At 43.6% G+C, this 27,692-nt stretch overlaps 2 protein-coding genes across 2 annotated transcripts in view; one reads left to right on the forward strand and one right to left on the reverse strand.

Moving 5' to 3' along the window:
- Positions 1 to 4,444: 4,444 nt before the first annotated feature.
- Positions 4,445 to 24,086, reverse strand: LOC8023826 (max-like protein X). Its single transcript, XM_029991968.4, has 7 exons — positions 23,889 to 24,086; positions 23,210 to 23,270; positions 15,473 to 15,595; positions 10,636 to 10,827; positions 8,563 to 8,662; positions 8,390 to 8,474; positions 4,445 to 5,893 (listed from the first exon to the last, which is right to left on the reverse strand). The coding sequence occupies exons 1-7, from the start codon at positions 24,027 to 24,029 to the stop codon at positions 5,708 to 5,710; spliced, it is 888 nt and encodes a 295-aa protein (XP_029847828.2). The 5' UTR covers positions 24,030 to 24,086; the 3' UTR covers positions 4,445 to 5,707.
- A 49-nt stretch (positions 24,087 to 24,135) lies between these two features.
- Positions 24,136 to 27,692, forward strand: part of LOC8025769 (abl interactor 1) — a 35,304-nt gene continuing 31,747 nt past the window's right edge. The window contains 3 exon segments of the mRNA XM_029991971.3: positions 24,136 to 24,319; positions 24,436 to 24,566; positions 24,855 to 24,994. Of these exon segments, the coding sequence (XP_029847831.2) occupies positions 24,494 to 24,566; positions 24,855 to 24,994 (213 nt within the window). The 5' untranslated portion in view covers positions 24,136 to 24,319; positions 24,436 to 24,493.

The raw sequence follows: 27,692 nt of genomic DNA on the forward strand, positions 1-27,692 counted from the left end.
AGGCGTTAATAACTTATTTTTTTTTGTACTGAATTAAATGAAAGAGCCAATCAGCGCTGCCCTTGATTCATCCCTTAGCCATCACCATCCAATCCGAAGCCAACTGGCCTGCCTGCCGCGCATACGCACACGAGTCGAACCTCAATACAAGGTTCGCCGAACTTTTCACTAAAAGTTCGAAAAAGTCGAACCTGGTCGAACTCGAACCGCGGCCGGTTCGCGACACCCTTACTCTGGTCGAGCTGGGCGGGCTGGGCGCCTGTGAGGCACCTAGCGGCGAACGGCGCGCGGCGCCCAGTTTGATTAGTTTGATCGCTTACGAGTTCCATGCTTAAGAGCTGCGCTCTAAAAAGTTGTTTCCTGAAGCTTTATTTTTATGACACACGAGTCCGATCCAGGCACTTCAAAATATTTTGGAGTTCAGTGTTCATTGAATGGGGCGGTGAGAATGGTTTTCACTTTACGTGAGCTTATTGCCACTAGTGAGACTCAAGTATACCTGCACGCAACACCATTGACCAAGAAACCTTTGTTGCTTTTTCGCAAAACTTGATGACGTAGCGTAGGAGTCGCAATATCCCCCAGTGACGGTATTTGAATACGGTTCATAGATTAATTCTACCCGAACTGTAGGAGCACTTGATTTTGGCTCGTGGTAATCAAGACTTACAATGTATGGAACTCGGCGCATGTATTGTGCTTTGCCATCCTCAGAGCGTGGTTACGATGTTCTGGTTGCGAGTTGAGGGGGTAAACGCAGCTCGTTTTTCTTTCATTTTTACTGCGATGTTTTATTGCATGGGGAGAAAAACGAGCGCGTGTTTCATTGGTCCTAAAGGCCTGTTCACACATACAGCGGAGCGCTAAGTTAGCGCTACGTGAGCGCTCCAAGGAGCGCTTATGTGGCGCTTCTAGCGCGTGACTACGTTCTCATATAGCGCGTGGTTAGCGCTTTGGTAGCGCCTTGTTAGCGCTCCAGTAGCGCCTTGTTAGCGCTCCAGTAGCGCTTTGTTAGCGCTCCAGTAGCGCTTTGTTAGCGCTTCAGTAGCACCGTGTTAGCGCGTCATAAGCGCTTCTTGTACCGCGGTGCTGCGGATTAGCAGGTGCACTGCGGTTTCGGTTCCTGTGGTTGGGTGTGCATCAGCAGCACCATGGCGGACATGTGGGATGCTGAAATAGAAATGCGACAATGCGCTTACATACTCGATTAGTGCATATCTGTGTGGACGGCTTAACTCCCAGAAGAGCCTTCTGGGTGCGCGAAATCTGTCGCCACCGAGATACCAACGGGTACTCGGCGAACCTTGTTCCTATAGGCTGAGGGACCGAGACAGAGCTCTTTCGAAGGCAATTATTTTTACCTGCTTGTCCTTAAAACCAGCGTCACACATATCGAATGGAAAGCTGAGGTCGTACCCAATCAATTAGTCGCCCAGAGTCCATGACTCTGGGTCGCCTGCCCGACCCTATGCTTAGAGAGCGGCTATTTTACTTCCTCTTCTTTCAATGCCAAAGGAAAAACAACAACCAAGGAATCGCCGTGCACGCGCTATTCCGCAGCAGCAAGCACACACAAGGGGCGTGAGAGCGCTAACAGAGCGCTGTAGCGCTAACAGAGCGCTAACAAAACGCTTCTGAAACGCTAACAGAGCGCTACATCACGCGCCAGGAAGCGCCACATGAGCGCTCCTTGGAGCGCTCACGTAGCGCTAACTTAGCGCTCCGCTGTATGCGTGAACCGGCCTTAAATGTCAGATTCGTTCTAAGGGATATTCGCGCAAAGAACAAAAATTGTTGCACCGCCCTCTTAAGGACAGGCTTTTTTATACACCTTAGGGGTAACATAGAATATTGTAGTTGTTAAAAAATCACTGCTATTTTTGTGTTCTTGCTGGCTTTTCTCACTCGGATACTTGTCATTTAAAACAATGAACTGCGGTCCCTTTAACAGGGTTTTTGGACACTTAGATGATTAATTGCTTTATCCTAATTCTCGACACAAGAATAACATGTTCAATCCAAATTTTACCAGACATAACTACGGGTGACAAGTTTATAAAATGTTTACAAAACGTATGATTTAAGTAATGCTTCTCATTACAAAAAGTCAAAAATAGAAACCGAGTCAGACGGCACAAGTGCGAGTTTCAACGCAACGCATGACGCAGAGTTCATGTCTATCTCGATAACGATGTCGAAGTTTTTCATATGCTAAGAAAACAAAGCAAATACCTTTTTACAAAGACAATTACAGTTAACGGCATATTTTTGTGCTTGTAGCATTACATGAATAATAATGCAGTGTAAAGATACTTTAACACGTAGTTTTTCAAGCTGCAATATAATTTGAAGCTTATGATCTCATTTAAAACGTGCAAACAAGTATGGCAATCCAAAGTTCGCAATCATAACTGGTGAAAATTACAGCGTTTAATCACCAGGTTATAAAAAAGTCAAAATCAATGAAAACACACTAGCTAGTCTGAAAAATTCATGTAAAATGACATTACTCGTGGGTAAAGCATAGGGTGCTATCAAAGCCGCGACTTTTGACAATTGGCATAACTTCCAAATACGTCGCCAATCCACCAAATGCCCCGGGAAAAAAAACGATTCTCGTTCTTTTTAATTAAAAACTCTCTAGAACATTTTTTTTTTTAAATTTTAACATGCCGTCGTTTTGCCTGCCACGGTTGCGGTGCAAAATAAGTAGATTCGGTGACACTGCAAAACATGAAGGTAAGTTACGACGAATAATGTATTCAAAAGAGTGAATAGCTTCACCTGTTGCGATGCGTTTAGACTGCCACAGTTACGGCATGCTGCCTGGCCGCCAACGATGCACGACGTTCCGGCAGATGACTGTGATGGCTGATGGCAGTAGTCATTGCGACTCACGCGCAACGAGAAATCGCGTGATCTGTACCGAGGGTTCCCAAAATCCCCCGACGCCGTAACGTTGTGCGCATTGCAACAGGTCTAACAGTAGTCCCTCCGTAAGATGCATTTTCGAGCAAGTCTTTTGGGGCTCGTCGTTTGCTGGGTTCTCTCCAGAAATCCTGGCGATAGGCCCACGGTGAACCCACCAGAAGAGTATTGGGCAGGAGATCATAGGGGGCGCTTTGACCCGTTTGTTTCCCCATGCTTCGGCGTTTACTCAAAACAAGGCCTGTGCACATGCCGACAGGCCTTATGGGCATGTCCATCCCATCTTCAAAGTGTAATGTAAGAAATACTAACAATCGATGAAGTGACGTTAAGTGCCGGATCTATCCCGAAAGCAGCCGTCAGAGAATGCGAGCTTAACCCACTTAGGCTATTGTGCTGAGCTGGCACCGTGCATGCTGCATTGTTCATGCAAGCCGGGGTGGTAACAAAAGAGCCCCTCCTCCACCTCACCGGAGAACACGAACTCCAGCCGAACGCTGACGCCACGTTCGGTTATGTCGGCCGAGCACTGAGTCATTGTATTTGTTGTCCCTATCCGTGTAGCTCTGAAGTTAACCGCTTGGGGCGTCACGGTCAGTCCTCCTCCCCAATAGATGTGCAGGTATTTTAATAGTGTAAATAAGTGTGCTTTGTTTAATGAGAACCTACTGCAACAGCACCCGCTTCAATGACAGCTGTGTTTACTAAACACAAGGCTCATCCAAGCCATAACATTCATGACTACCGATATATCCTAGTAGGTCAGGAAAATGCAAAATCTCATTAAACTTGAATAGTGGCCAATAGCATTGAAATTGGCATGTTGGTGCCCCTTAATGGGACATTCACAGTACACTTGAACTTGAGCAATGTTCCTTACTTTGGGTGCATCCAAACCCCTCCCTCTTGTCCACCAGAGTTGAAATGAGCTGAACCAGTCAAATCCAGCACTCCATGTGGGCACCCGAGTTGCACAGCCCTTACCCTTCCTGCAATTCTCCCACTATTATTTGAACTCATTACTGAATGTCGCCAAAGTTGGACCTGATCCTTTACTAAGTCTGTTGAAGTTCAGGCTAAGTGAAGGTTTGCAGTTCGAAGGCAGCCGATGCTACGAGCCAATGGAACCAATCAAAAAGCATAAAAAGTGCAACATCATAGTGTTTGTAATATTTGTCTCTGCATGTTCCATCATTGGCAAAATCAAACGAGCATAGTAAATGCCAGTGATTCGCACATTTACTATGTGTGTCTGTGTTTGTACACATTCAAGCTTTCTTTGATTCAGTCTTGTCCTACTTCAAGAATTACTATGTTGTACCTACCGTGAAATACTGGGGGAGCACCCACTCCACTCTTAGTGAAAACTGGATTAATCTAGACATGGGCACTTAACTGGACAAATCAAGCGCTTAACGTATAATTTACAGAATTCCCAAGTTTGGAACAAGTTAATAGTAAGCGCTTGAACGAAGTGGGCGCTTCCACAGTATCTTACAGTCAAAGTAAGGTTTCCTTCTTTTTCTTTTTTTTTATTGTCAGACTTTTCACGTACAACGTACAGAAGGACTGGGACAAGGCCATGCTGACTGTGGTTTCAGGTACTGAATATGTAAGAAATTTGGTTATATTCGCTTGGCTGATGAAGGTCAAGGAATTATGTTATGTTTGCAGCAAACATTTGTACTAACAGTTTATTCACAATTTGTTTTTTTAAGAGGGAAATCAAGGACTCTGCAAGCATTATGTAAACATGGAGCACATGTGGGTATTCATGCAATGACTGCCAGAAATGTATACTACTGGTTAACCTACTCATTGTTCAGGTAATAAGATAATCTTTTAGCATGCTTTTACAGAACATGGTATACTCGTATCCGAGAACAGAAGAAATCTGTTTACCATAAGTCACTCAATTCTGTAAGTATATAGAAACATAACTTTTGACAGTTCCTTATTATAAGAACTAGCTAAATTTGTACAGTGTAAGGTAACTAACTAGAAACACTATGAGATGTCTGAATCAACTCAACCTGACTTCAGAACTGGAACAGACATCAATGACATGCTTGATCATAATCTTCTGCCTTATGTACAGGAAGTCCACTTAGGGGCACTAATAACCTAACGCTTCAAGCTGCACATATACTGGTATAACAACCATAAACATTGCTTAAACTCTGTCGTCACCAAGTTGAGACGACCAACACATAAAACTAGATAAAAGAAATGGGAGAAACAAAAATAAAAAATAACCGTATAAAGCGAGGCTGGACAAAGAAAAAATAAAAGTACAAAAGTATACTTTAACATTCTTTCGGTGCTTCTTTTTGCATCTCGCCTTACACACTAATATACACAAGGTGCTACGCAGAGAGCAAGTCATCTGCTTCTTGTGCAGGGGTTGCGGTGACGTCAAAACGACGCTAAGCGCTGAAAACTGATAGAAAGGATAGTGGGTAGACCTCTAATGCTAAATGCCTCAGAATCTACCTATTTTGGCTTTCTGACATTGTCGCAAACCCTGTGCAAGAAGCGGATGAACTTGCACTCTACATAGTCATGGACAGTGTAGAAATGGCAGGGAGGTCCACGAGTGCCTCCAGCGTGAGCGTCCCACCTTTGATGACGCTTAGGCACCTCGTGAGCACAGAGCGTGTACGCGCAGCCAAAGCGCGGCAAAGGGCAATGGCCACACGCCAGAGGCCGGGCATATGAAGGAGACACCCCATCGTTCTTGTCCCTTCGGTGACCGTGGCGGCTTTTCCCGCGCGCCCAGCTAGGAGTGACGTGATCCAAATGTCTGGTTCAGCTGAGACAAGATCTGCAGCACCATGTCCTTGAGTGTCTGGGGCTTGCAGTACTCCTCAAGCCAGCTGAACACGCCCCCGGACAGCTCGGCAAAGTTGGCCACGGATATGGAGGAGTTGAACGAGGTGAACAGGGAATCGCCAATTGCCTGAAACTGAAGACGGGCAACTTGCTCCTGACCTTATTGAAAGACGAGCTGAAGACTAACGTTTTTGGACTAACTTTTAGTTGTCGGGCAGTGCTCATTCTGTGCATTCCTTTCACTTGTCTTTTGTCTATTGGTGTGCCGTTTCGTTATCGTTACGCGAGAGCACCGAGGACAGAGAGCAAAAGCTGGACTGTTGGCAGATTCATCCGTGAGGAGAGAGCGGGGAAAGGAGAAACACGGATTAACAAAGTTAAAAGTCGCCGCAAGGCATCCTAGGACTATACATCGTAAAGATGTGATAACAATTATTCCTCGGAACTCTTTCAGTGAAGATGCAATTTTATCTTGTCCGACAACGAAACAAAATATGCTCTTTCTCGTTACTCGAGTGATTTTCCGCAGTACCACCTGTTCAATATTTTCTTTTGTGCCCATTTGGTGATGCTTGAGCATAAAAAATGTTGTTAACAATGAGTGTTTGACATGTCCGCAATCGGTGCTTGTTTGTCACTCATCTGGGATCAGGCCCTTGTAGGCAGTCTGGAAACATACGGCACGAGGAGTGCGTGACAAGGCTTCGAAGTTAGTAAAGTTTAGCAAGTTAAGGAACTACCTTATTAAAGATATTCTCATATTTGTTTAACAGCAACTAGGGAGCATAATGAGCTTATCCTCATCAACAGACAGTAAAATTTTGAATTTCTTTCCACTACGTATAATGAACACACCCCCAATTCTGGTTCCGCGAGCATGGGACTGCACCTGACCCAGCTGGTGGACAAGCCAAGCCAAGCAAGGCAGCACATGCTATAGCTGCTACGAAAGTGGAAAGTCATGAAATGAAAAAATGGAGCGGTCTGTATGGTGCGCATGGGCAACAATGCAAGGGTAGAAGAATTGCCCGGACCCCGGAGATGTTTCGACCATCAACAGCATTGATGTAAAAAAATACACACCGTGGTGTGTCGAAGCGGTTAGACTTGGGAACGGTCGCGTCACTTTCTGTGTCAAGTGCCGCTGGTGTGGAAACTGTTGAGTATCATAGAGGGATTTTTCTTAAGTAGAAAGAATGCTAAAGGTGCCCAAGAGAGGCTTGTCATCTGTAGAGCGGGGCTAATATGGGGCACCTTCATCATAATACTACTTCCATCAAACTCGCATCTAAAATTACATTTAAGCAAAATGTGTAAATGCATAAAATATTACATGTATAGTAAATGCACCCTCCATGTTTGCATCAATTTTTTGGGAAGTGTTAATTATGCGAGTGAATATGATAGTATGATAAGAACTACATAGCTAGATAAATATTTGACACTCATGAACATTTTGGCTCTCCTTGGGTGAGGAGCTGGTGACTGACTGACCACTTTTCTTCTTAGCTGATTTATCCTCTTATTTTCTACTCAAGCAATATTGTGAAGTTTGCTTGGCTCTTAGGTTACAACACTATGAACAATACCGTGGAAGTGTAGAAACTCAGCAGGAACTACAATTCAAACTCATGAACAGTACAGCATCCGCTACGGTGACGTGCCCAATCGCAATTCACAGGATCTGTTCATACTGTTTTATGTTAAGGATCTGCATCCTGAAATACCTATGAAAGCTACAATATTTATAAGTCATATCCAAATGATTGCTGATGCTGAGTCTCAATAAATTGAAGTAGAAAAAATGAAAGATGTTTACAACTCCCTGTAATGCCAAATTAGAGCGCAGCTCTTGAGCAGGAGGAGGGGAGGGTACGGAGGGGACGGTATGCCTCTCCTCCTCCCTCCTCATCTACTTCTCCCCTGCTTTTTGCCTCCTCCCCCTCTTCTCTTCCTCCTCCCCCCTCCCGCACGGTGCATTATGGGAAACGTTCCATAATGCAAAGCGCACTTCACCGCAGTGCATTATGGCAACTTTGCCATAATACACCGCGCAGTTACGCCGATGCCGATGCGTTACGGGTCCGCCGACGCATCATGAAAATGCGTTATGCCGACGCGTTACGACTATGCCGACGCAGACGCGTTACGATAACGCCAATGAGTAACAAAAAAGTGTTACAACTACGGCGACGAGTCACAAAAAAGCGTTACGCCGAAATGTTACGGTGACAGCAACGGCGACGCAGCTCAAGCCGTAAACGGGTGCCTAAGAGCTGCACTTTAAAAGTCATATGTAGTTGCAAAAATGCAGTAGGGGGCAGTTACCAATCATACTTCCCCAGTTAATGATTTAGTATTGTTAACACTCTTCAGGCATTTACAATGTGTACCACCAAGTCAAAGAGAGCATAGTTGTGAAGAATGCCCAAGTTGCACAACAGATTCTGTACTCATGCGACAGACTCGGGTACTGTTACAAACAGTGCATGTTGCCCTACCTGCACAATCACCACTAAACGTTTTATTCAAAGTGTATCTGACTACTAGTATGTAAACATTAAAATTCAGGCCCTCCTAAACCTACATGAATGATTTAAAACAAATTACATGCTGAGGCATGACATACCACTTGAAACTTGACTTCATCACTGATCTGGTTATTATTCTGACCTGGCTGGCTTTGGTGTACCAAGACAATCTGCTCATAATTCCTGTAAACAGTAAAGAAAAAAATATGCTGAACAAATACACCAAGATATAACAGCAAATTACAAGGATACTAAAAAAGCAATGACCTACGCTTTCATAATTTGAAGGGCAACAACTTCCTTTCGAAGTGCGTTGAGCTCTTCTTCATGCTTTTTCTTCTGTTGCAGCAGGAAAGTGATATAATCTATTGCTGTAAAGCAAGGGTATTGGGCAAATATTATTGCCCTCATTTCACACTCAATAATCTTAAAAATTCAGCAACCTTTAGATATTATGTGCAGTTGCCTCATCAGCATAGAGGCTTCACGTCTCAATAGAACTGGAGAGAACTCGCTGCGCATACTTGGAGCAAGAAATGACTGAGAATGGCAAAAGCTGCATTCCATGTAAAAAGCTAAGCATACTAGCACTGGCAATAACTAGCTACTGGAAACACAACAGTGGTAACCACAGTAGCTACTTTTTGGTGGCCTATCACTACAGCCCTCCATGAATAGTGAAGTCATTCTCTTTATTCGACCCACATCCACATACTTAAAGGGGCACTGACACATCAAAATCATATTTTTTTTTATTATCCGAAACGATCGAAAACGATGCCGGGACATTACCCTCAAAATTTGAAATTTGGGAATTCAGTATTCGTGAAGTAAAAAAACAATTTCCAAATGCCGAATTCGAAGTTCCCGCGCGATCGGCGCCGGTGCCTTGACGTCAAAAATTGGTGAGACCTGAGAGTCCACTTTTTTTTCTCCACTCCCTGCTGTTGCCATGGCGACCCAAAGCGAGGAGGAAAGGAGCGAGCGCCGGCTCGTTGCGGCGGACCGGTTTTGAGCGGTGTCGCCTGTTTTCCGTTGGAGGATACCAATCCAGGAGACGGCACCACAACGAACTCCCGATTTTTGGTATTTCAAAAAGAAGGGCCGTAGTGCGTTCGCAATTGCGTTAAAAAACATGTTTTAGGATTGCCGTAATTAAATGTTATAGAGATGTCGCCTACAAAGCTTCTAAATTTCCTGATTCTTGACGTCACCGATCAAAAGAAGCGAGGAGGCGAGAGGCGGGAAAATCAAACGCCAAAAATAAAAAGGCACGCGCGGGCCCGGGAAAATTTTTTTTCGCGGTGCGGTTTTTTTTGCGTGTCTATGACTGCAACTTACATCGTTTTAGACAATAAAAATAAATACGACCTTTGGGGTGTCAGTGCCCCTTTAATACCCTTGCATTCGAACTGCAGCCACAATCTTTTTCCATAATTGCACTCATTGCACAAGTGCATAGGTGTTGAAACCACCGCCCCAAATTAAAATGTAAAACAGCAGGAGCGCAAGTTTGTCTGCTTCTTTCGTGGGGGTTGCGTTGACGTCAGAACGCCGAGCTCTGATTGGCTCTGACTGAAGATTTGTAAATAGACCTACAAAGCAAGCTGCCTCAAGGTCTACCCACTATCCTTAACTTTCTTAGAAAAAAAAAAAAAAGAACAATTCCACTAGCACAATTTAGTATTTGTGTGTTACTAGACACTAAATAATGCTTTCCAGACATATTAGTAGAAACACCTTTTAAATGCATTCATAATTAAACTGGGGAAAAAATACTAAAGCGTCGATTCACTGACTATTATCTCGTAAAGTAACTGCCTTATATTCATAATTGTAGGATTGCCCGAGACTGCGGTCTCCGGTAATTCTACAATTATGAACTTGCACCGGCTCACTTGCGCCCTCACGTTTTGCGCCTTATATTATTGTGGTAAAATTACTTCCTCCATAATAACCAATTTCTCATGAGTGTAATGCAAGCTAGTGTATCTTATACAGGAAAACAAACCTCATGCCATGTTGTCATCCTGCTTTCCCTAGTGACAGGCTCTTTCACAACATGTAGCTGTGACACTGTTACTCTTTAATAGTAGCCTCCCCTACACTGCCCTGGCAAACACCTTTTGTACCATTATGTAACAGATTCAGTTGAATGTTACTAAAGTCAACAAGCAAAAAAGCTGCAGCATAATGCATTTCATGCCATGCATGCTTTTGCTGTTAAGATGCTTCTCATATTATAGTCTTCCTGGCCACCGTATCTTTTGTAATAATGTCCGAGGCAAGTCCAGCACTTTGCATTTTTAAGTGCGAGAGCTGAAAGGTCAGGTGCAAGCCTTACACTTCTGAAGGACTGTAGCCTTGCTCATTTTGAAGGAGTTCGAACTGTCCTGTTGGCATGTCGGCACCAGCATCTGCAGGTCGTCGTATCCCTTCTTGATAGCGTCCCGGCGTTTCTGCTCAGCCTGCGTGTGGGCCTCTCGCCTGCGTTCCTTGTAGCTGATTGTGGACTTGTGGTCACTGTCCTCATCATCTGTTTGGACAATGCTCATTTTAAATTCAGCGGCATTCATCCGCTCTTATGACACTCTTTCTTTTTCTTTATTAATATACTGTTAATCTCTTTCGAGCTTATTACAGGAGTGGATCAAAGATAACATCACACAGGTTGCATTTGCTGCAATAACTTGGAACAAAAATCTAAGAAGTTAGTAGTATGTACAACATCAGGTGGCAAACTATTCCAATCAATAATTGTTTGAGGAAAAAAGGAGTATTTAAATGTGGCATTTTTATAACTATAGGGATTTCTTGTTCTGCTGTGAAAATGCCTAGTAGATCTGGGGCAGAAAAATGTAATATAATCATCTTTGTCTATTCCAAGCTCGTCATTAGCGATAAGGTAGAGAAACTTAAGACAATTCATTCTCCTTCTCTCCTGTAGGGTTTCCAGGCCCACCTCAGTAGAAAGTTTTGTGGGGGACACATAAGAGGAATGCATAATGTACAGAAAACGCACCGCTAATCTCTGAATTCTCTCGAGTTTTGAACTACAACATGATGTGTGGGGATCCCAGATGACACTTGCCTATTCTAACATTGGCCTAACTAGAGTTTTATATAATAACAACTTTGTATCACGGGCACCTGCTTCATATGCCTGCAAAGAAAACCCAACTTACTCATTGCTCTACTAGATATGTTACTAACATGTGTGTTCCACCTGAGGTCAGATGTTATAGTCAAACCCAAATACTTATATGAGAAAACTCTAAGAAGGCTACAGGTGCTAAAAGAATAACCAAAAGTAAAGGACTTTTCTTGCGAATAATAGACATACAAACAGTCTTAGATAAATTGAGTCAGATTTGCTAGTCAGCACACCATCCAGACAATCTTTCTAGCGAGAAGTTAAATATTTCAGTCCCAGAGACTTTTGATTTCCTTAAAAACAAAAAATCATCTGCAAATAATCTTATCTTGACTGGGATTTCACAAACAATATCATTAACAAATATCAAGAACAATAGAGGCCCAAGAACGGATCCCTGTGGGGCCCCAGACGTCACGTGTGTGGTACCAGAACACGTGCTATCAAATTGTACAAATTGCTGTCTCATAGTCAAAGAACTTTCTAGTCACTTCAAAATATTAGTATTATTTAAGACAACCACCAATTTTGTTAGTTAGTAGCTTCTCATGTGGAAAGCAGTCAAGCACTTTTGAAAAGTCCAAGCATACAATGTCAGTTTGCCCTCGAGTATTTATTACAGACGCGAAGTCATGCACTGTTTCGGTCAGTTCGGTGATGGTAGACACTTTTTGGCGGAAACAATGTTGAGCCTTAGAAAAAAAAGCTATTTTGCTCTAGATATGCCGATATGTGTTTAAATACAACATGCTCCAAAACTTTAATACAAATACTAAGCAAGGAAATAGGTCGATAATTGGAAACAACCATTGAGTCACCGAATTTTAAAATGGGAATCACTTTTGCAATTTCCCATTTTGAAACTGCAGTGCAAGTTTCTAGCGACTTTCTGAATATTACAGTCAAGTACTTAGCGCTCCATTCCGCATACCTTTTCAAAAAAGCATTGGGAATTCTGTCCGACCCAACTGCCTTATTAACGTTAATACTCAAGATATAATTTAGAATACCTTCCTTTGAAATTGTTATATCTGGCAAACAGTTTCTAGCACATTCTCTGTCTTCTCGAATTGCTTCAAATACCAGACTGTGGCCACTGTCTAAACTGAAAACGGACGTGAAATATTTATTGAAAGCATCAGCAATATAATAGGGGTCATCCACAATTTCATTATCAATATTCAACTAATTTACTTTTGGTTTAAAGGGCAATATTAAGCGCCAAAACTTCTCAGGCAAGGACTTGAGAAAGGAGGGCATTGTTACATTAAAGAATCAATGTTTTGCTCCTTTAATTGTATCCCTAAGCTTGTGGTTTAATTGGTCGACGAGGCTTGTGTCTTTCGATCGTTTGCAAAGTCTAAAAAGTCTACGGCATATTTGAATAATTTCCCTATTTATCCACAGATTTTTTTTATATGTCAACTTAACTTTTTTTGCCACGAATATTGAAACGCAGTCAAGAACAATATTTTCAAAAAACCGCCACAAACAATTTACGTCGATCTCATGTGTATTGGAAGCACTGAAAAAGTCACTAAAAGAGAACGCTAGGGCGTCAATAATAGCGAAGTCATTGATCGGCCCTGGAGAAGTCGAGATAATCTTTGCGACTCCGTGCGTCGCAGGGCGTATTATTTGTGGAAAAAGCAATCAATACCATTTCATGATCTGTAATTCCCTCAATCACCCTATGCTTTCCACTCTCTTTCATGTAAATTCTGGGGTAAGAAAAATTAGATCGAGTATCGAGTCTTTTTCTTCAGATAATCTTGTGGGAGCACGTACAATTTGATTCAGATCATAAAAGAAGGTCAGCTCTATTAAAGCCTGCAAATTATGACATGCTGACCACGTGCTTTCCCAATCTATATTAGGCAGGTTAAGATCCAAGAATAGCTCTAGAATTTGCATGTACATTTTCGGAGAGATAGTCCTTTATTTTTTCAAAATCATTGCCACTGCTAGGTGGTCTGTAAAGTGCACCGATGATAAGAGATATGGAAAAAATGCTGACACGAATTCACAAAATTTTAACACCACTGTTATCAGGCATTCGGTTATAGGGCAAGTTTTGTTTTTAAGGCTTTGGCCACGCCTTTTTCCCCCCTCGGGTACCTGTCCTTCCGTATTATTTTATAATCTGGGGAAAATAATTCCACACACGTCAATAACCGAATGGCAACCTGGCCGCGAGATGCACTTTCGGATACTTTCGGCTTGGTTTGGATTAGGGTCTACGGCCTTCCCCTTGTTACTAAACCTAGTAGCTCTAACTGGATCTAGCCTAGTGTCGCGCTCTCAATCCAATCCAATCTCAGGTGTGGACTGGATTTGTCGGCTGTTCCCTTTGCATCGGGTAGCACATTCTATATCAAGTGAGCAGGGCCCGTGCTCCGCTCTAAGCAACCCCAAGTCCACAAGCCTTTGCTCAGGACACTCGATGGCGTTTCTGGCTCATTTTCCCTGACTGGGCTCGCTTTTTGACTATTTCCCTGACAATTTCCTGATTTTTCCCAGTAATTATAATTTCCCTAACAATTTCCAGTTTTCCCAGTCGCTAAACACCCTGGTTAGTGCTGCACGTGCCTGTTTATCACTGTCCCAGACAAAGAGAGTGTTAGTTATTTTTAGCTTCTTACGAATTCGACTGACCTTATCGCCTTTATTTCAATCTTCCTTAGAACTGTCCCACAACTGCTTGCAAATGTTCTGAACATTCACAAGCAGTTGTGTTTTTAACTCTAAAAAAGGAGAGCAAATATTAAAATTTCAATTCAAATCCAAATCGAAGTGTCAAAAATAGGCTAGAAGTCAAGTCAAATCAAATACAAATATCAAAAATTTTATTCGTAATATTGAAACAAAAAGCTGCATAGATGAAAAAGAAAAACCCCTACATGTTTGTTCTTCTAAAGGGCATGCAGAACGAAGATAGGCCAGCAGAAATCAAAAAGGTGTTAATGACAACAGTTAAATTACAAACTGAATACACCGTTGAAGAATGTGCCCACCCATCCATGTGTGGATATGCAGTGTTTTGGATGAATGAATGGATATAGCTAAACCGTTTGAATGGTGTGACGCCTCGCATCACCTAGCCCTAGTACCTCGCTCGATACCGTAGAAGGCAACGGGTCAGCGGAAAAAGCCGGTTTAATTATAGCTGTTATTTTTTTGCGATCATTTCTCATATGGACGTAGTAACCGAGAATAGGCCCACAGCGCGGAGAGATGGCTGCAGGTGACACAAGTTCCTTGAATTCAAAATGGCGACATGAGTGGTTTTCGGTTTCCTGTCAAGCGCATCAGAGAAACCGAGAGAATAAATGCTTCAATCAAGGAACACAAAAACAAACTAATTTCTGTAGAAATAAATTTTTAGTCAAGGCTGCTCAATCCAGGCTAGGTGCAGATCCACCACAAGCCTGTGAGGACAATTTCACCACATGAACAGCATTCCCGAATAAATCCAAATTATTTTCATCAGCACTAACTACTATTCAATGTATCTAATAATTAGAGAACTCAAGTACTAGGAATCCGAAAGCTGAACCAAATTATTTGGACGATCATTATTCAATTAGAACTCACAACTCAAATATTTTCACACCCCTAGTGCAAACGTCTTGCTTATTGTATAGGCTAAGACTCAAAAATATTTTGAGATTGTATTTCAGAAAAAGCAAATTTTGTTTTGCTTTTGTTTTAGAGGAAAATAGGCAGCTCAATGAAGGAGGGTACTATAAGAGTAACACCTTGACCTAATCTACCCATTTCAGGATAACTGACTTGCACAGAAAATTATGCATCTTAGCAAAATATTTGCTAGCATTCTGAGACTTCCAGGAAACTCCTTTTTAGTTCTTTTTACCAGCTTTAACCACAGCACAACAAAAGAAACTCCATAGAATTATTGTAGGAATAAGCTTGACCTGCTACTCAATGCTTCATTCTGAAGCCAGCAGTAGTAACAAAACGAAATATTTTAAGAACTGGGTAATAAACAATGCCCATCTCATATTACCTGTGTTGTGAGCTGACGAGGAAGTAAGTATGTTGTCTATGGAGCCTGTGGATGATGTGCGTGAGAATGAAAACACGCCAGGCAACGTGGGGCTTGGTATACTGCTGTTTTTTTGCTCCCAGTCTGCACAGAAAGAAGAAAACATGGATGCTGATGCGTCCTTCTGCAACCCTGAATTCAGGCTCCTCAGGAGGTCCTTTAGAGAAGGCAAACACCAAACATGAGGGTGTATGTTTACACGTGCATGCAAATATTTAGAATATAAGAAGAATTTTTAGAGTGCAGCTCTTAGGCACTCATTTCCGGCTTGAGCAGCGTCGCCGTCGGCGTAACCACGCGGTGCATTAAGGGTAAACTTCCCTACTAGATTTAGCGGAAAAAAGTCCCCACTAGATTTAGCGGGAAAAATTCCCCATTAGATTTAGCGGAAAAATTACCTTGCTAAATTTAGCGGAAATAATTCCCTGCTAAATTTAGCGGAAAAAAGTCCCCGCTAGATTTAACGAAAAAAATTCCCCGCTATATTAAGCAGAAATATTCCCCCGCTAAATTTAGTGGAAAAAATTCCCCGCTAAATTTAGCGGAAAAACTTTCCCTAAAATGGGGGGCGAGCAGGAGTCCTCAAGGGCTGCGCTCTAATTCGGCATTACAGGGGATTGTAAACATCTTTCATATTTTTAACACTGCACTTTTATTGAGTACAAGCTGGCTCACCTAGCTTCCTTCTAAATCCAGTTGCAAGGAAAAATTTGTGTGTATGCAAATATTTAGAATGTTTATGTAGTGTTTTTTGTTTTTTTTTCACATTCCTTCATTCTAAGATGGCACATTAGCAATTTTCAATATTTGATTTAACAAATAACATGACAACGTTCAATAAGAATTTTAATTCTGTAAGAGCATTAAAAAGGGCAGTCTTTGAAAGGCATTAATAAAACAAAGCAGTAGTACTAGGGATGCCGCGAACCACCCTAGGTTTAAATTCGAAAGGTTACAATATTTTCGAACTGAACTGATGTTCGAATTCGAAAGGTTTCGATATTTTCGACTGTACGAAGGTTCGAATTCGAAACATTCACAACTTTCGAAAATCCTGGGGTTTCAAATTCGAAAAGTTTGAAGCTTTCACGGTTTCTAAAAGTTTGGGTTCGATTATTTCGAATATTTGTTTACTTGAGGTTTGATAAATTCGAAGATTTCGAACTTCCCTAATTTGAAATTCGAGATTCAATTGTTTCGAATTCCTTTGGATCTAAAATTCGAAACATCTAACGTTTCAAATTCTTAAAGACATAAATAAAGTTTGATAGTTCGAAGATTTCGAATTTCTTTCTACATAAAGTTTGAAGGTTTCGATTCTCTTTTGGGACTAAATTCAAAAAAAAAAAAAAAGCTTTGAAGATTTTTAATTTCTTTGAAGTCCAAGTGCGCAAAGTTTGAAGTCCGGTTTTCCTGTTCCGCCACCAGTTTCAGTTTCAAATAACGTTTTCCCGCCTCACTGGTTTTCACGAAATCAGGTTTAGAAAAGTTTGGGTGTGATATTTACACTGCGCGAAGTTGGTCAGGCAATTAAATGAAACAACGAGTGTCTTGGATGCGCTGGAATATTGGCCAGTGCAGAGTGACATGTGACAATAGATCAGTAATTGTGACCGCCAGCCTGGGGTGGTCATTAACGTGCATCACGAAGTAGTGATCCTACGAACGCACTGTTTAACGATACTCATCCAGTTCGAAATGACCAGGGGCAGGCAGGTGGTTGAGGCTCAGAAAAACCTTGAAGTGATCTGGCGAACTGCCCCCCTACCCCCTTGCACGCTGGTAGTAATTCGATCGAATGCCGCCCGAGTGACGCTGGCATATAGTAAGATTAGTTTGTACATGATGCAAAATCCTGAGACTGGGAATGAAATTTGAAAGAAAAAGTGTAAGAAGGCAGAAAGAAGGGGACAGGACAACGTCTCAAACTCAACTCAGCTGAAAACTCAGCTCAGGACAACCTCTCAAACTCAACTCACCTGAGTTTGAGACGTTGTCCTGTCCCCTTTTTTCTTTCTTCTTACACTATTTCCTGCGAATTGCATTCCCAGTCTCGGGATTTTGCATCATGATCAACATACACCAGCTTGCCTGCACCTTGACATTTTTTTTTGTTTGTAATTGCTTTGGAGGTTTATTTTTTGGGACAAAAGAAACGCCGAGCAAAAAGCACAGAAGCTGACACAACTTGAGGTCAAGGAGCGTTCTACCGTACCAGTGGCGTCGGAAGAGGAAAAACGGGGGGGGGGGGGGGGGGGGGGGGGGGGGCTCCAGTTTCCCCCCCCCCACCCCCCCCCCCCCTTTCAGATAAATCGGACTGTTAACCCCCTTAAGTGCCTTGGATGAGCTGAGCCCGTCGGCCAATTTTGGGCTAAAATTGACATAGACGAGCTCAGCTCGTCCAGTGGTTTTTTCGGTAGCCCTCAATTCCACGGACGAACAAGGCTCGTCCGTGTTTGTCCGTGGAATTGTTCGTCCGTGGAATATGCAAGAATACAACACTTCTTGGGAAGTGTTCTATTCTTGCATAATTAGAGGCCCAGAACTATGAAACAAGTTTCTCCTACCAAAATGTGTACAGGCCAAAAGAAAAACACATCTCAAAAATGTAATATGAGAAAAAAAGAAAATTTTTTTTTTAATGACGTGCTGAACTTGAACAATTTTAGAAATCTTCCTCCATGAGTTAATTTATTCCTCAACGTGAAAAAAACAATAAATACATTATTTTGTATTCTGCAGATGGTAATGATATGTACTGTCTCTGGTGTTAATTTAAATGCTATACCTCAAACAATGTAGGTGAAAAAAATTACCAAGTTGAGGGCATAATTGCTCGTAGGTACAAGTCTGGATATTTCTTCGAAACTCATCTTGAAGAACAATAATCATATCTTAAGACGACACTTACCTAGGCTATACATAGATCATTCTTAAAAAGTTTAACATCCCTAACATAAATAGCTTCGGCTATAGCGCGCTCAAATATGGTACAAACGACAATTGTCAAAAACCCGTCGTCCTTCCTCGCTCTAGATGATTGAAATAAACGGCATAGTCTTTCGCAAGGAATGCGGCACCGCATGTAAAATTGCGAAAAAAAAAAAGAAAAATTACGTATGTACTTTACTGCTTGAATCCAAATGAAACCGCCCGCCGGTCTTTCGAAGTTCGACGAACTCCGAACTTTTACCCTAAACGTTCGAAGTTCGTCGAACTTTTGATTTTTCAGGAATCGAAAGTTCGACAATTATCGAATTCTTAAGATTAATAAGTTTGAAGGCTCGAAAATTATCGAATTTCTTAGCGTAGAAATTTCGAAAGTTCGGAAAGCTTCAAACTTTTTAGTGCAAGAAAATTGAAAGTTTGAAAATCATCGAATTTTTTAGTCTATCAAGCTCGAAAGTTCGACAAGCATCGAATTTTGCAGCGTAATAAATACGAAATTTCGAAAAGCCTCGAACTTCTTAGTTTAATAAGTTCGAAAATTCAACTTCTGTCGAATTTTTCGATATGAAAAGTTCGAAAATTCGAAATCTTTCGAACCACTTGATTCAATCATCGAAACTTCGGCTTGAAAAAAATCCGCGGCATCCCTAACTAGTACTTCCCCTTCCCCCATACCCGCTAATCTTTGAATCTCCTTGACAGAGACCGCAGTGAGTTCCGACAGAGACAAAGCATTGTGGCTACACTAAATCATTTATATGAAGTTTGGCCAGAGGTTCCTGCAACAACAAAACAGTTTTTTATAATTTTTGTTTTTTAATATTATTACATGGATATATGATCTAGAGGAAGTCCCCAAGACATATGCAAGAATAAATTGACTTCCATCAGAAATAAAGTGCAACTTGTGCTCTCTAAAGAACTGGTGTGTACCGCCGAAAAACTCTGTCTGGTTCATGCTTGGATATTAGGAACTCTCCAAGACTATAGTCACTGACAAGGTGAGAAGAGAAGGGTGTTTTTTTTTTTTTAAAGCCCTACTCTTCTCTTCTGCTTCCAGCCCGCACTGGAAGCGGGATAACTGAAACTCCCCCCTACCATTCACACTGCGTCAATGACTATTGGCGACGAGATGTTTCGGTGGCGCCACCTTGCGGGATCTCTCCTGCGACGTAGCGGGTGCATTCGAGCAAACGACACACCAAGTAATTGCACGGAGTGGTCACGTCAGTTTGGATCCATGCCAATTAATAGCGGCTCATTAAAAAAATAAATAAATAACATGGCGTCTTTAAGCTGCTTTCGATATATATAATCTTTAAAATGTTCAAAAACAAGCCAGGAGCTTGATGGCTTGCGTGGCGGGCATTACGGCATCTCTGATTTTGGTTCGGTTGGACCTCCGGTGGCTCCTGTAAAAAACTTAATTTCGCAGTCACCAGGGTGTAGGACGTGCTGTCATCTCAGCTGTGCACCCATGCACTGTCCTGTTGCGTGCCGCCGCACACTTGTCTCGGCTAATGCAGCTTGTCGATTAGGACACTTCCCTCCAAAGTCACTGGAGTCCAAACTAAAGTCACTAGATCCTGAGAAAGAAACGCCAAGGCCTTCGTATGGTAGCCATTTTAGTCCACGGAATGAGCAGCTTCTCCTTAACCTCTCCAGCCTTGGTTAGCTGATCCAAATTTGTGGTGACAGGCTGCTTTATAAAGACGTCAAATGTATACCGAGATTTTGTTATCTACATACTGGCAAACCTTTAAAATTCTGCAAGTTATGTGTTGAGTTCCCACCCCTCCGAAGCACCAGCATCAGGCAAAAATATTCACCCTGATGCGGCGGCCACGAGACTGCCAGTGGCGATGACGAGGATGTCATGTGAAAATGTGTGTGTGTGTGTGTGTAAAACGTTTAATAAAAAAAAAAGAGGAGTGGCTGCACTTGCGCGTGACTTTTTTCTTGGGACTTTCCCCTTAGAAAGCTCCCCCTTCTAAATGTCCTGACTTAGGTTGCTCGACATCGTATAATCGAGCAGTGTCCGTAAGATTCAGACTCGTCTTTCAGAGTCGCCAAACGGTCTGATCCACTCCTCGTAGGAGGTAGGAGTGTCTTGACCCAGCTGGGCCCAAGCATCGCTTCTGTGTGTGGCGAGGGCCTCACATTCCCGAATCAGGTGGTAAAGTTTTAGGAGTGTGCCGTCTCCTTTGCATAATTGACATCTTTGGCCGGGGGGTTCATAATCAGGGTTCAGCTTGCGCTTCTTGATGATCTCGAATTTTTGAGTCTTATATGGTATTGTTGCGCCAACCGTACGAATTCGTCGTAACATCACCATTTCCTTGCGTTTGAAGTGGTTCGGTGGAATGGGATTTGGTTCGGGGTTCCAGGATTCTTTTAGTCGGTGCTTCCATTCTTTTTTGTGCATTCGCAGAGCTTCAACCGGGTCGTATGTTGTATCGGCAGTTTCACTGTTAGTCGATGAGCGGTCGGATTCTCCGTCGACACGCGAGGGGTGAGGACTGTTTAGCTCCCTCGCGGCTGCGTAATGCGCCACCTCGTTGCCGTGGATGGCCGTGTGTCCCGGGATCCGTCGGATGCAGACCTTTGTTTGGTGTACACGGAATAGGTGCAGAGCCGTGTGGTAAATGCGTTTGATGGTTCTGCACGGCGTGGCTCCGTGTCTTTTGCATTCTCGGATGACGTGCTGCGAGTCCGTAAATATGTATAGTTGATTTGCGTCGTGCTGTCTTTGTGTCACGTCTGGGTGTTTTAAGTGGCTCTCTATCGCGAAGAGCACTGCCTTGGCTTCGGCGAGTTCGGGAAAGTAAGGATCGGTTCCTTGTGGTTGGATTGTGGTTGAGATCGATGTCCCCATTGGGTTGTCTGTAGAATAGAAGATGGCAGCGGCTGTCGTAGCAGTCTCTGGGCCGGCGATTTTCATCGCCGCGTCAGTGTACGTGACAGTGATGGACGGGTCCGCCAGTAACGTTTGAACTTCGACTGCGTGTTTTCGGGCGTAGTGTTCCCTTCGTTTAGCGTGTTTCTGCGCGTCCATGTTGCGCGGGATTGGCTGGGACTGTGTGAGGTCGATGAGGTCCCATGGGGTGCGGGTGGTGGGATGTCCCCTGCATCATTCTTGCCCTCTGGGTTGAGAAGCTTGGCTATCTTTCTGCCATGCTCTGTGTGTTTCAGTCGAGCGTTGTGTGTGGCGACTTGTTTCTCGAGGTCTAGTCTCCAATCGGCGAGCTGTACGCACTGCTTAGTTGCTTCAACGTTGACAAATCTTGGCAGTCCAAGTATGGCTCTCCGTGCATCGTTGTATAACGAGTCAAGCTTTTTCTTGTGTCGGTTAGTGAGCTTATAGAACCGAACACCGTACATTATCTTGGATACGAGGACTGACTGTACTAGAGTCTTGGCGGTTTTCTCTCCCGCACCACCCATTCTATGGGATATGCGCCGGATAAGCTGCAAGCCTTGTTTCCACATTCGTGTGATAGTGTTTAGCCAATTGTTTGCCACGTGCGTGCCGTTTCCAAAGTGCACACCAAGCAGCTTGACTTCTGCTTCCTTGTCGATTCGTTGTCCGTCAAAGACGAGGTCTAGGTCAATTCTCTGATAGTCGTTCCCTAAAATTGTGTATTTCGTTTTTTTTCTGGTGATGGCGCCAGTCCGACCTTTTTCAGGTAGTCGCAAATGGTGTCAAGTCCTTTCTGTATTGTTTGTTTTTGTTCCTTGGATCCTCCTGTGTTTGTCCATACGGTGATGTCGTCTGCATATATTGTTGCCTTCAGCTCCGGTATATCGTGTAATTTCCACAGCAGTGGGGCCATTACAATGTTAAATAGCGTTGGGGATAATACCGCACCTTGCGGGACGCCATCTTGGTTTTTACCGACTCAACCGGACAAGTGCTCATGTCTGGATTAACCCAGTTTTCAGTGAAAGTGGGACGGGTGCTTTCCCGGTATTTTACGGTAGGCTCAACATCCTTAAAGCTTTGCAGCAGTCATGCCTTCTTGAATTCTGTCCATGACCAAAGACAAAACTGAGCCGTTAAACTGGAATCATTCTGCCTGCACGAAAATCTACTGGAAGCAATTATTACGTCTGGACGAAATGCTAGCTGCTGGTCTGAAGTTCTTGTTGTTGGTGAACTGAAGGTTAGTTTTTACACACTTGTGTTTGGTTGCAACCGAGTGTGCTAAAATAGGCTTCTCTTGTGACCGCTTACGACTGACTGCACTGCTGTGCAGCCGGTCGTAAGCAGTCCCAAGAGGCTTCTGGGGTCCCTATAGTTTCTTGTCGAAACTCATTTCGTGGAATTATGTTCCGTGGAAAACTTTTCATGGACACACGTTTCGTCGACACCCGTTACGCAAAATTCATGCTGTAGGGACATTTCACTGCGCATGTATCGCTGGGGTGCATGTCAACCCATCCCCCCAAGCCCTTGTTTATGACTGTTCATGGCAGCAGTTTGTGGCGGCTCATTACAAAATGTTAACCCACCTGGAGCACCTGTACACGTTCCTTCGGGGTGACAGTCTGATGCAGTTTATTACTGAAAAAAGCTAATCTGAGCTGTCGATGAAACGATTTGTGGATAAAACAATCTGTCGATGAAACATCGCACGACAAACTGATTGCCACCGAGGCTTCTGCCCCTTGCTTTCAGGTTTTAGTTATGTTTCTGATTCACCAGGTGGCCTGCGTACGCACTTGGTCGTTCAGTTCTCATTCACTCACCCACGTCATACTTCTGGTCGGTCCCTTTAGCTTCTGCCATGTTCCATTGGTCTTGCTCTCCCTGGTGAAAATCCAAAGCATAAGAAATCACGAGCAAACTCTCCACGGGCATGAACACGTCACCTTAGGAGGCACTTTCCTTAGGCGACTGCGTGTGCAAACAGAGCACCTTGAACCCCCCCCCCCCCCCCCGCTTTTCCCAATAACTCCCGTGACCTTGATAACATTGTAAACGCACTCATATGGGAGATGGAGTAGAACATGTGGCACAGCTGTTTTCAAAATACAAGAGATAGAAATAGGGTAACTCTCCTTGCGGCCTTGCCACTAGACAATCCGAAGTGGGCAGCCCTTTGCCCACTAGCTTCGGAGGAAAGAGGGCGAACAGAGAGCAGAGACTCCGAACCATACAAATCTGTGCTTCTCTACGGTAGTGTCACGAAACGATCGAAGCCTTTGGCAATATGTACGTCACATTCCGGACATTCCATGGAACGCCATCGGCAACTAAATGTGCTGCGCACGCTACAAAACATGGTTCGGGCATGCGCGAACACCGATTGCCCATGTTTGGACTTGACGACTGAAGCGTCAATCGTCTAGTAACAGGACGTTTCCTCTTAGCTACACTGTACGACCATGAATCAGAACGTGGACTCAGCGCAATTAGAGTGCTCACCTCGGGAAAAGCAGCGCGGAGGTGAAATTTCTTGTCAACACATAAACTGCAACCACTGCAACTGCTGCAACACCTCCTCCATTTCCAGCCGCCAAGCATACATCGGTTCGCTAGCTTCGCTGCCGAGATCGGCCGAGACATGTGATCGAATGTGATGGTTTCAAAAATCACAAACGAACATAGCTTTAAAAAAATTACATAAAATTTAATAAATTTAGCAAATATAATATAATTCACACTTAAAAAACTTTAAAAAACACTTTTTTCTAACGGCTTGCAGTTTTTGAAGTTTATTTAATGCAATCCATAATCCAACACGATCCATTTCAGCGTTGTCGCTTTCGTCAGGGAGATTCCGAAAGGAGGCACACCCAGGAACCGCTGTGGTGTTAGGAATTTTTTGCAATTGCTTCCAGCAACCTGGTTACCAAGTGAGTATCAGTGTTTATTTCGTAAGTTCGAAACCTTCGGTACGTGTTTATTTGCTGCGAATTGTCCGGTTGTGTCTGAGACGCTCACTTTTACTTTTCTTTACTTTTGATTGCAGTTTGTTTAGGCCTAGTCTGCGGCCTTATCAAACGTTTCGGCTTGAGTGATTTTGCGTTATGTACGGGCGTGCGAGTGAGAAATCTGTGTCGGAAAACAACTGGGAGGAAGCGAGCCAGCACAACCACAGAGGTTTGACTTGTTGCAAATTTTCTGCTATTTTTCGTTACTAACACACTAAACCCGATTTTTCTACTGGCTCCGATCTTGTTCCGAGAGCAACCTTTTGAGCCATGATACGATAAGACCACACATTAATACATCTGATTTGCGCACGGTTCATTGCATGAAAATCTGTGCCTGATTCCGTTGAGTGTTTTGATTTATTCGGGTGTTTCTTTTAGTTACCCAAGCAGTGCGGAGGGCTGCATCTCAGACGTGTGATTTTGTCCCCCCTTCGCTTTCTTGTTTCTCAACCAGGTGCTTTTGAAATGCCATCTGTCATGGCTGACCTGATGACCCTGATTCAACATGAAATACCGGACGGACGACAAAACATTCACGACAGTCACACAAACTTGGAGAAAGTTGCAGAGTACTGTGAAGCAAACTACTTTCAGGTAGTGAATTTTCACTGAAGCTTCGCCCATTACGTTAAGATCTCCAACAACGCTGGTGAACGTTCGTATTAAAGGGGGACCTGCAAAAATATTTTGCCACCTGGCGGAAAGACCTCCTCGCCCTCTTTTTTTCCCCTTTCTTCTTGTCTAGCTGCATGGCGAGGCGGGTGGGAAGGTCCCCTTTTGTGCCGGCTTCTTCTGAGAGTATGAGAGGGATTTTTGGGCCCTCGCGAAGCCTATCCCTTTGGGTGGACGTTTTACAAAGTTGCAAGGGCGCACTCTGGCAGTCACCCATTTGAGCTGTCAAGGTTGTTTGGCTGTAGTCTGTGGCAAAGTAAACGATTACTATGCTCCGTTTCACCGTCAGTCCGAGGGCAACGGACGCAAGGAGCCATCCCAGTCAATCCAGCGTTGAGAGAGAGTCTTGGACCTTAAGCTCTCTGTGGTGCTCGGCCCAACCGGCAGGTCACGCGATTCTCTCCCGGCTCTGGATCGGCTGGGATAGCTCGTGGCATCCACTGCGATCAGACTGAAGGTGGAACGGAGTATAGAAAGCTGCGGTGCATCCCCACACCAATTGAACATACTTTTCATACTTATCAGCTTCTGGAGTGCAGAATGCATGCACCTGATGTGGTGGTTTCAATATGTCAGCATGATTTACATGTTCATGAAACATTCAGCATCCTCATAAAGCCAGCCTATGACGTTCAAACCTGCCTCAAATGGGGAACGATGGAAAAGATATATGTGTACCATGCACGGGCATCTTAGCAGATCTCTGTTTTCATACAGTGCGCTCAAATTATTGTGCGCCTAACTCGCAGGATATGATGGCCAACCGAAATGTTAATGAAAATTATAATTACACATCCTAACAACTGCGCATGAGTTGAAAGGACAGCAAGAGGATGAAATTTATATTTACAGCTCCTAACAAGCACATAATGTGCTTAATGTGTACTTTTATCGTTCAACATTGCTTGTATCAGTGCTATAGCACGAGCTGCCACTTCAAATTCTCTGGGGCTCATTATTTAAAATATAGTTAAAGGGGCCCTGCAAGGACTTTTTTACTGGTTCTTAATTTGCACCGAACCTGAACGCACTGAACGTAGCAACTTAATAGAACTTTTGTTTTCTCGAATTTCACTTTATTTTAAAAGTTGTAGGCAAATTAAAATTACAGAAACAAGCAAAAGATAGCCATCTTCATGACTTCCTTGGTTGCTTGAGTGGCCGTGAACTAGAGGAGGGGTAGTGAGCTGAGCAAGCAGTCGCGGCTGGGGGCCGCACTCTGTGTCGACGGCTTGAGAGGGTGCCACTAAAGCATGTCCTGGATAGGCTGTATGAAGTGGGCAGCCAGGGCGGCTCGCATTGTATTTGCTGCATGAGTAAACACTAATTGGGCATGACACTTCATTGGCCACAAACGAAAGTTTCTTGAACGCTTCGAAGATTACTTTGAAGTGGCAGCCTGTACTGAAACAAGCAAGTTTGATTGATAACATGACATGCTATACTCCTCAATAGGGGCTTTAATAGGGAGTCTTCGTAAACAGTTTTTCCACCCCTGCTACGCTCTCTGGAACAAAGACGCCACTACTGCACATGCGCGGCGCTAGCCTTGCCTGCAGAGTCTCGGATCTTGTAGCGGGCTGTAGAAAACGTTGCGGCACAGCGGAAACGATCAACGAAAACTCCCTTGTATTAGAGAGCTTTCGTAGACCGCGTTTTCCCCTCCGCTAAGCCCTCCGCGACGAAGAAGCCGCTGCTGCGTCTGCGCACCGATAGCCTTGACTGTAGAGTTCCGGCTAGCGTAGCGGGTTGTGGAGAGCGTTGCGGGATGGCGAAAACAATCTTCAATAACTCCTTACTGTGTTGTCCGCTCCGATATCCGTGCTCGATAATGAATGCTGACAGCAAGGCTAGCTTATATGTCGTTATGGGGTTCGGAGAGCTACAAACGATCCACTAAAACTTTATAATATCGACACCCACCCTTGCTGCCCTTTTAACTCATGAGGTTGTTGGGGTGTGTAGATATAAATTTCATCCACATTTCGTTGCCCATCATATCCTGCAAGTTAGGCACACAATGATTTGTGCGCGCTCTATGAAAGCAGAGATCCCCATTTGAGGCAGGTATGAGCGTGATAGGCTGGCATTTTGGGGATGCTTAATGTTTTCGAAACACGTTAATCATCATACATATTGAAAGCACCACATCTCGCGCATGCATTCTGCAATCTTTATTTCAGAAATCGAGAATAAGTATGAAAAAAAGTATGTTCAATTGGTGTGGGGATGCATCGCAGCTTTCCAGTAAGCGTTTGCTTTGCCACAAGCTACAGCCAACCAACTTTGACAGCTCAAATGGGTGACTGCCAGGGCGCAGCCTTCCAGCTTTGTAAAACATCCACCCGGAGGGCTAGGCTTTGCTAGGGGCCAAAAGTCCTGCTTATCCTAGGCTTATCATCCCAGAAGAAGCAGGTACAAAAAGGGACCTTACCCCCGCCTCGCCATGCCGCTTGACAAGAGGGAAAGGGCAAAAAAAAGGGCGAGAAGAACTTTCCACCAGGCTGAAGAATATTTCTGCGGGTCCCCCTTTAAAGGGATGGTGAACCGAAATTTGGATTTCAAAAAAACAATGCTGGAGATGTAGGCGGGACGCTACAATCCCTGCAACACTACTAGT

Source organism: Ixodes scapularis, unplaced genomic scaffold (assembly GCF_016920785.2).
Source record: "Ixodes scapularis isolate PalLabHiFi unplaced genomic scaffold, ASM1692078v2 PGA_scaffold0__279_contigs__length_252992795, whole genome shotgun sequence".
NCBI lineage: Eukaryota > Metazoa > Arthropoda > Arachnida > Ixodida > Ixodidae > Ixodes > Ixodes scapularis.

What these genes read in the sequence shown, in the direction of transcription:
- LOC8023826 (XM_029991968.4), bottom strand. Translation starts at nt 24,029, where the DNA reads ATGTCTCGGCCGATCTCGGCAGCGAAGCTAGCGAACCGATGTATGCTT. An exon ending in CTCGTCAGCTCACAACACAG is followed by an intron (nt 10,828 to 15,472) that starts GTAATATGAGAT and finishes TTGTCCAAACAG; the next exon opens with ATGATGAGGACAGTGACCAC. An exon ending in GGCTACAGTCCTTCAGAAGT is followed by an intron (nt 8,663 to 10,635) that starts GTAAGGCTTGCA and finishes CTTGCTTTACAG; the next exon opens with CAATAGATTATATCACTTTC.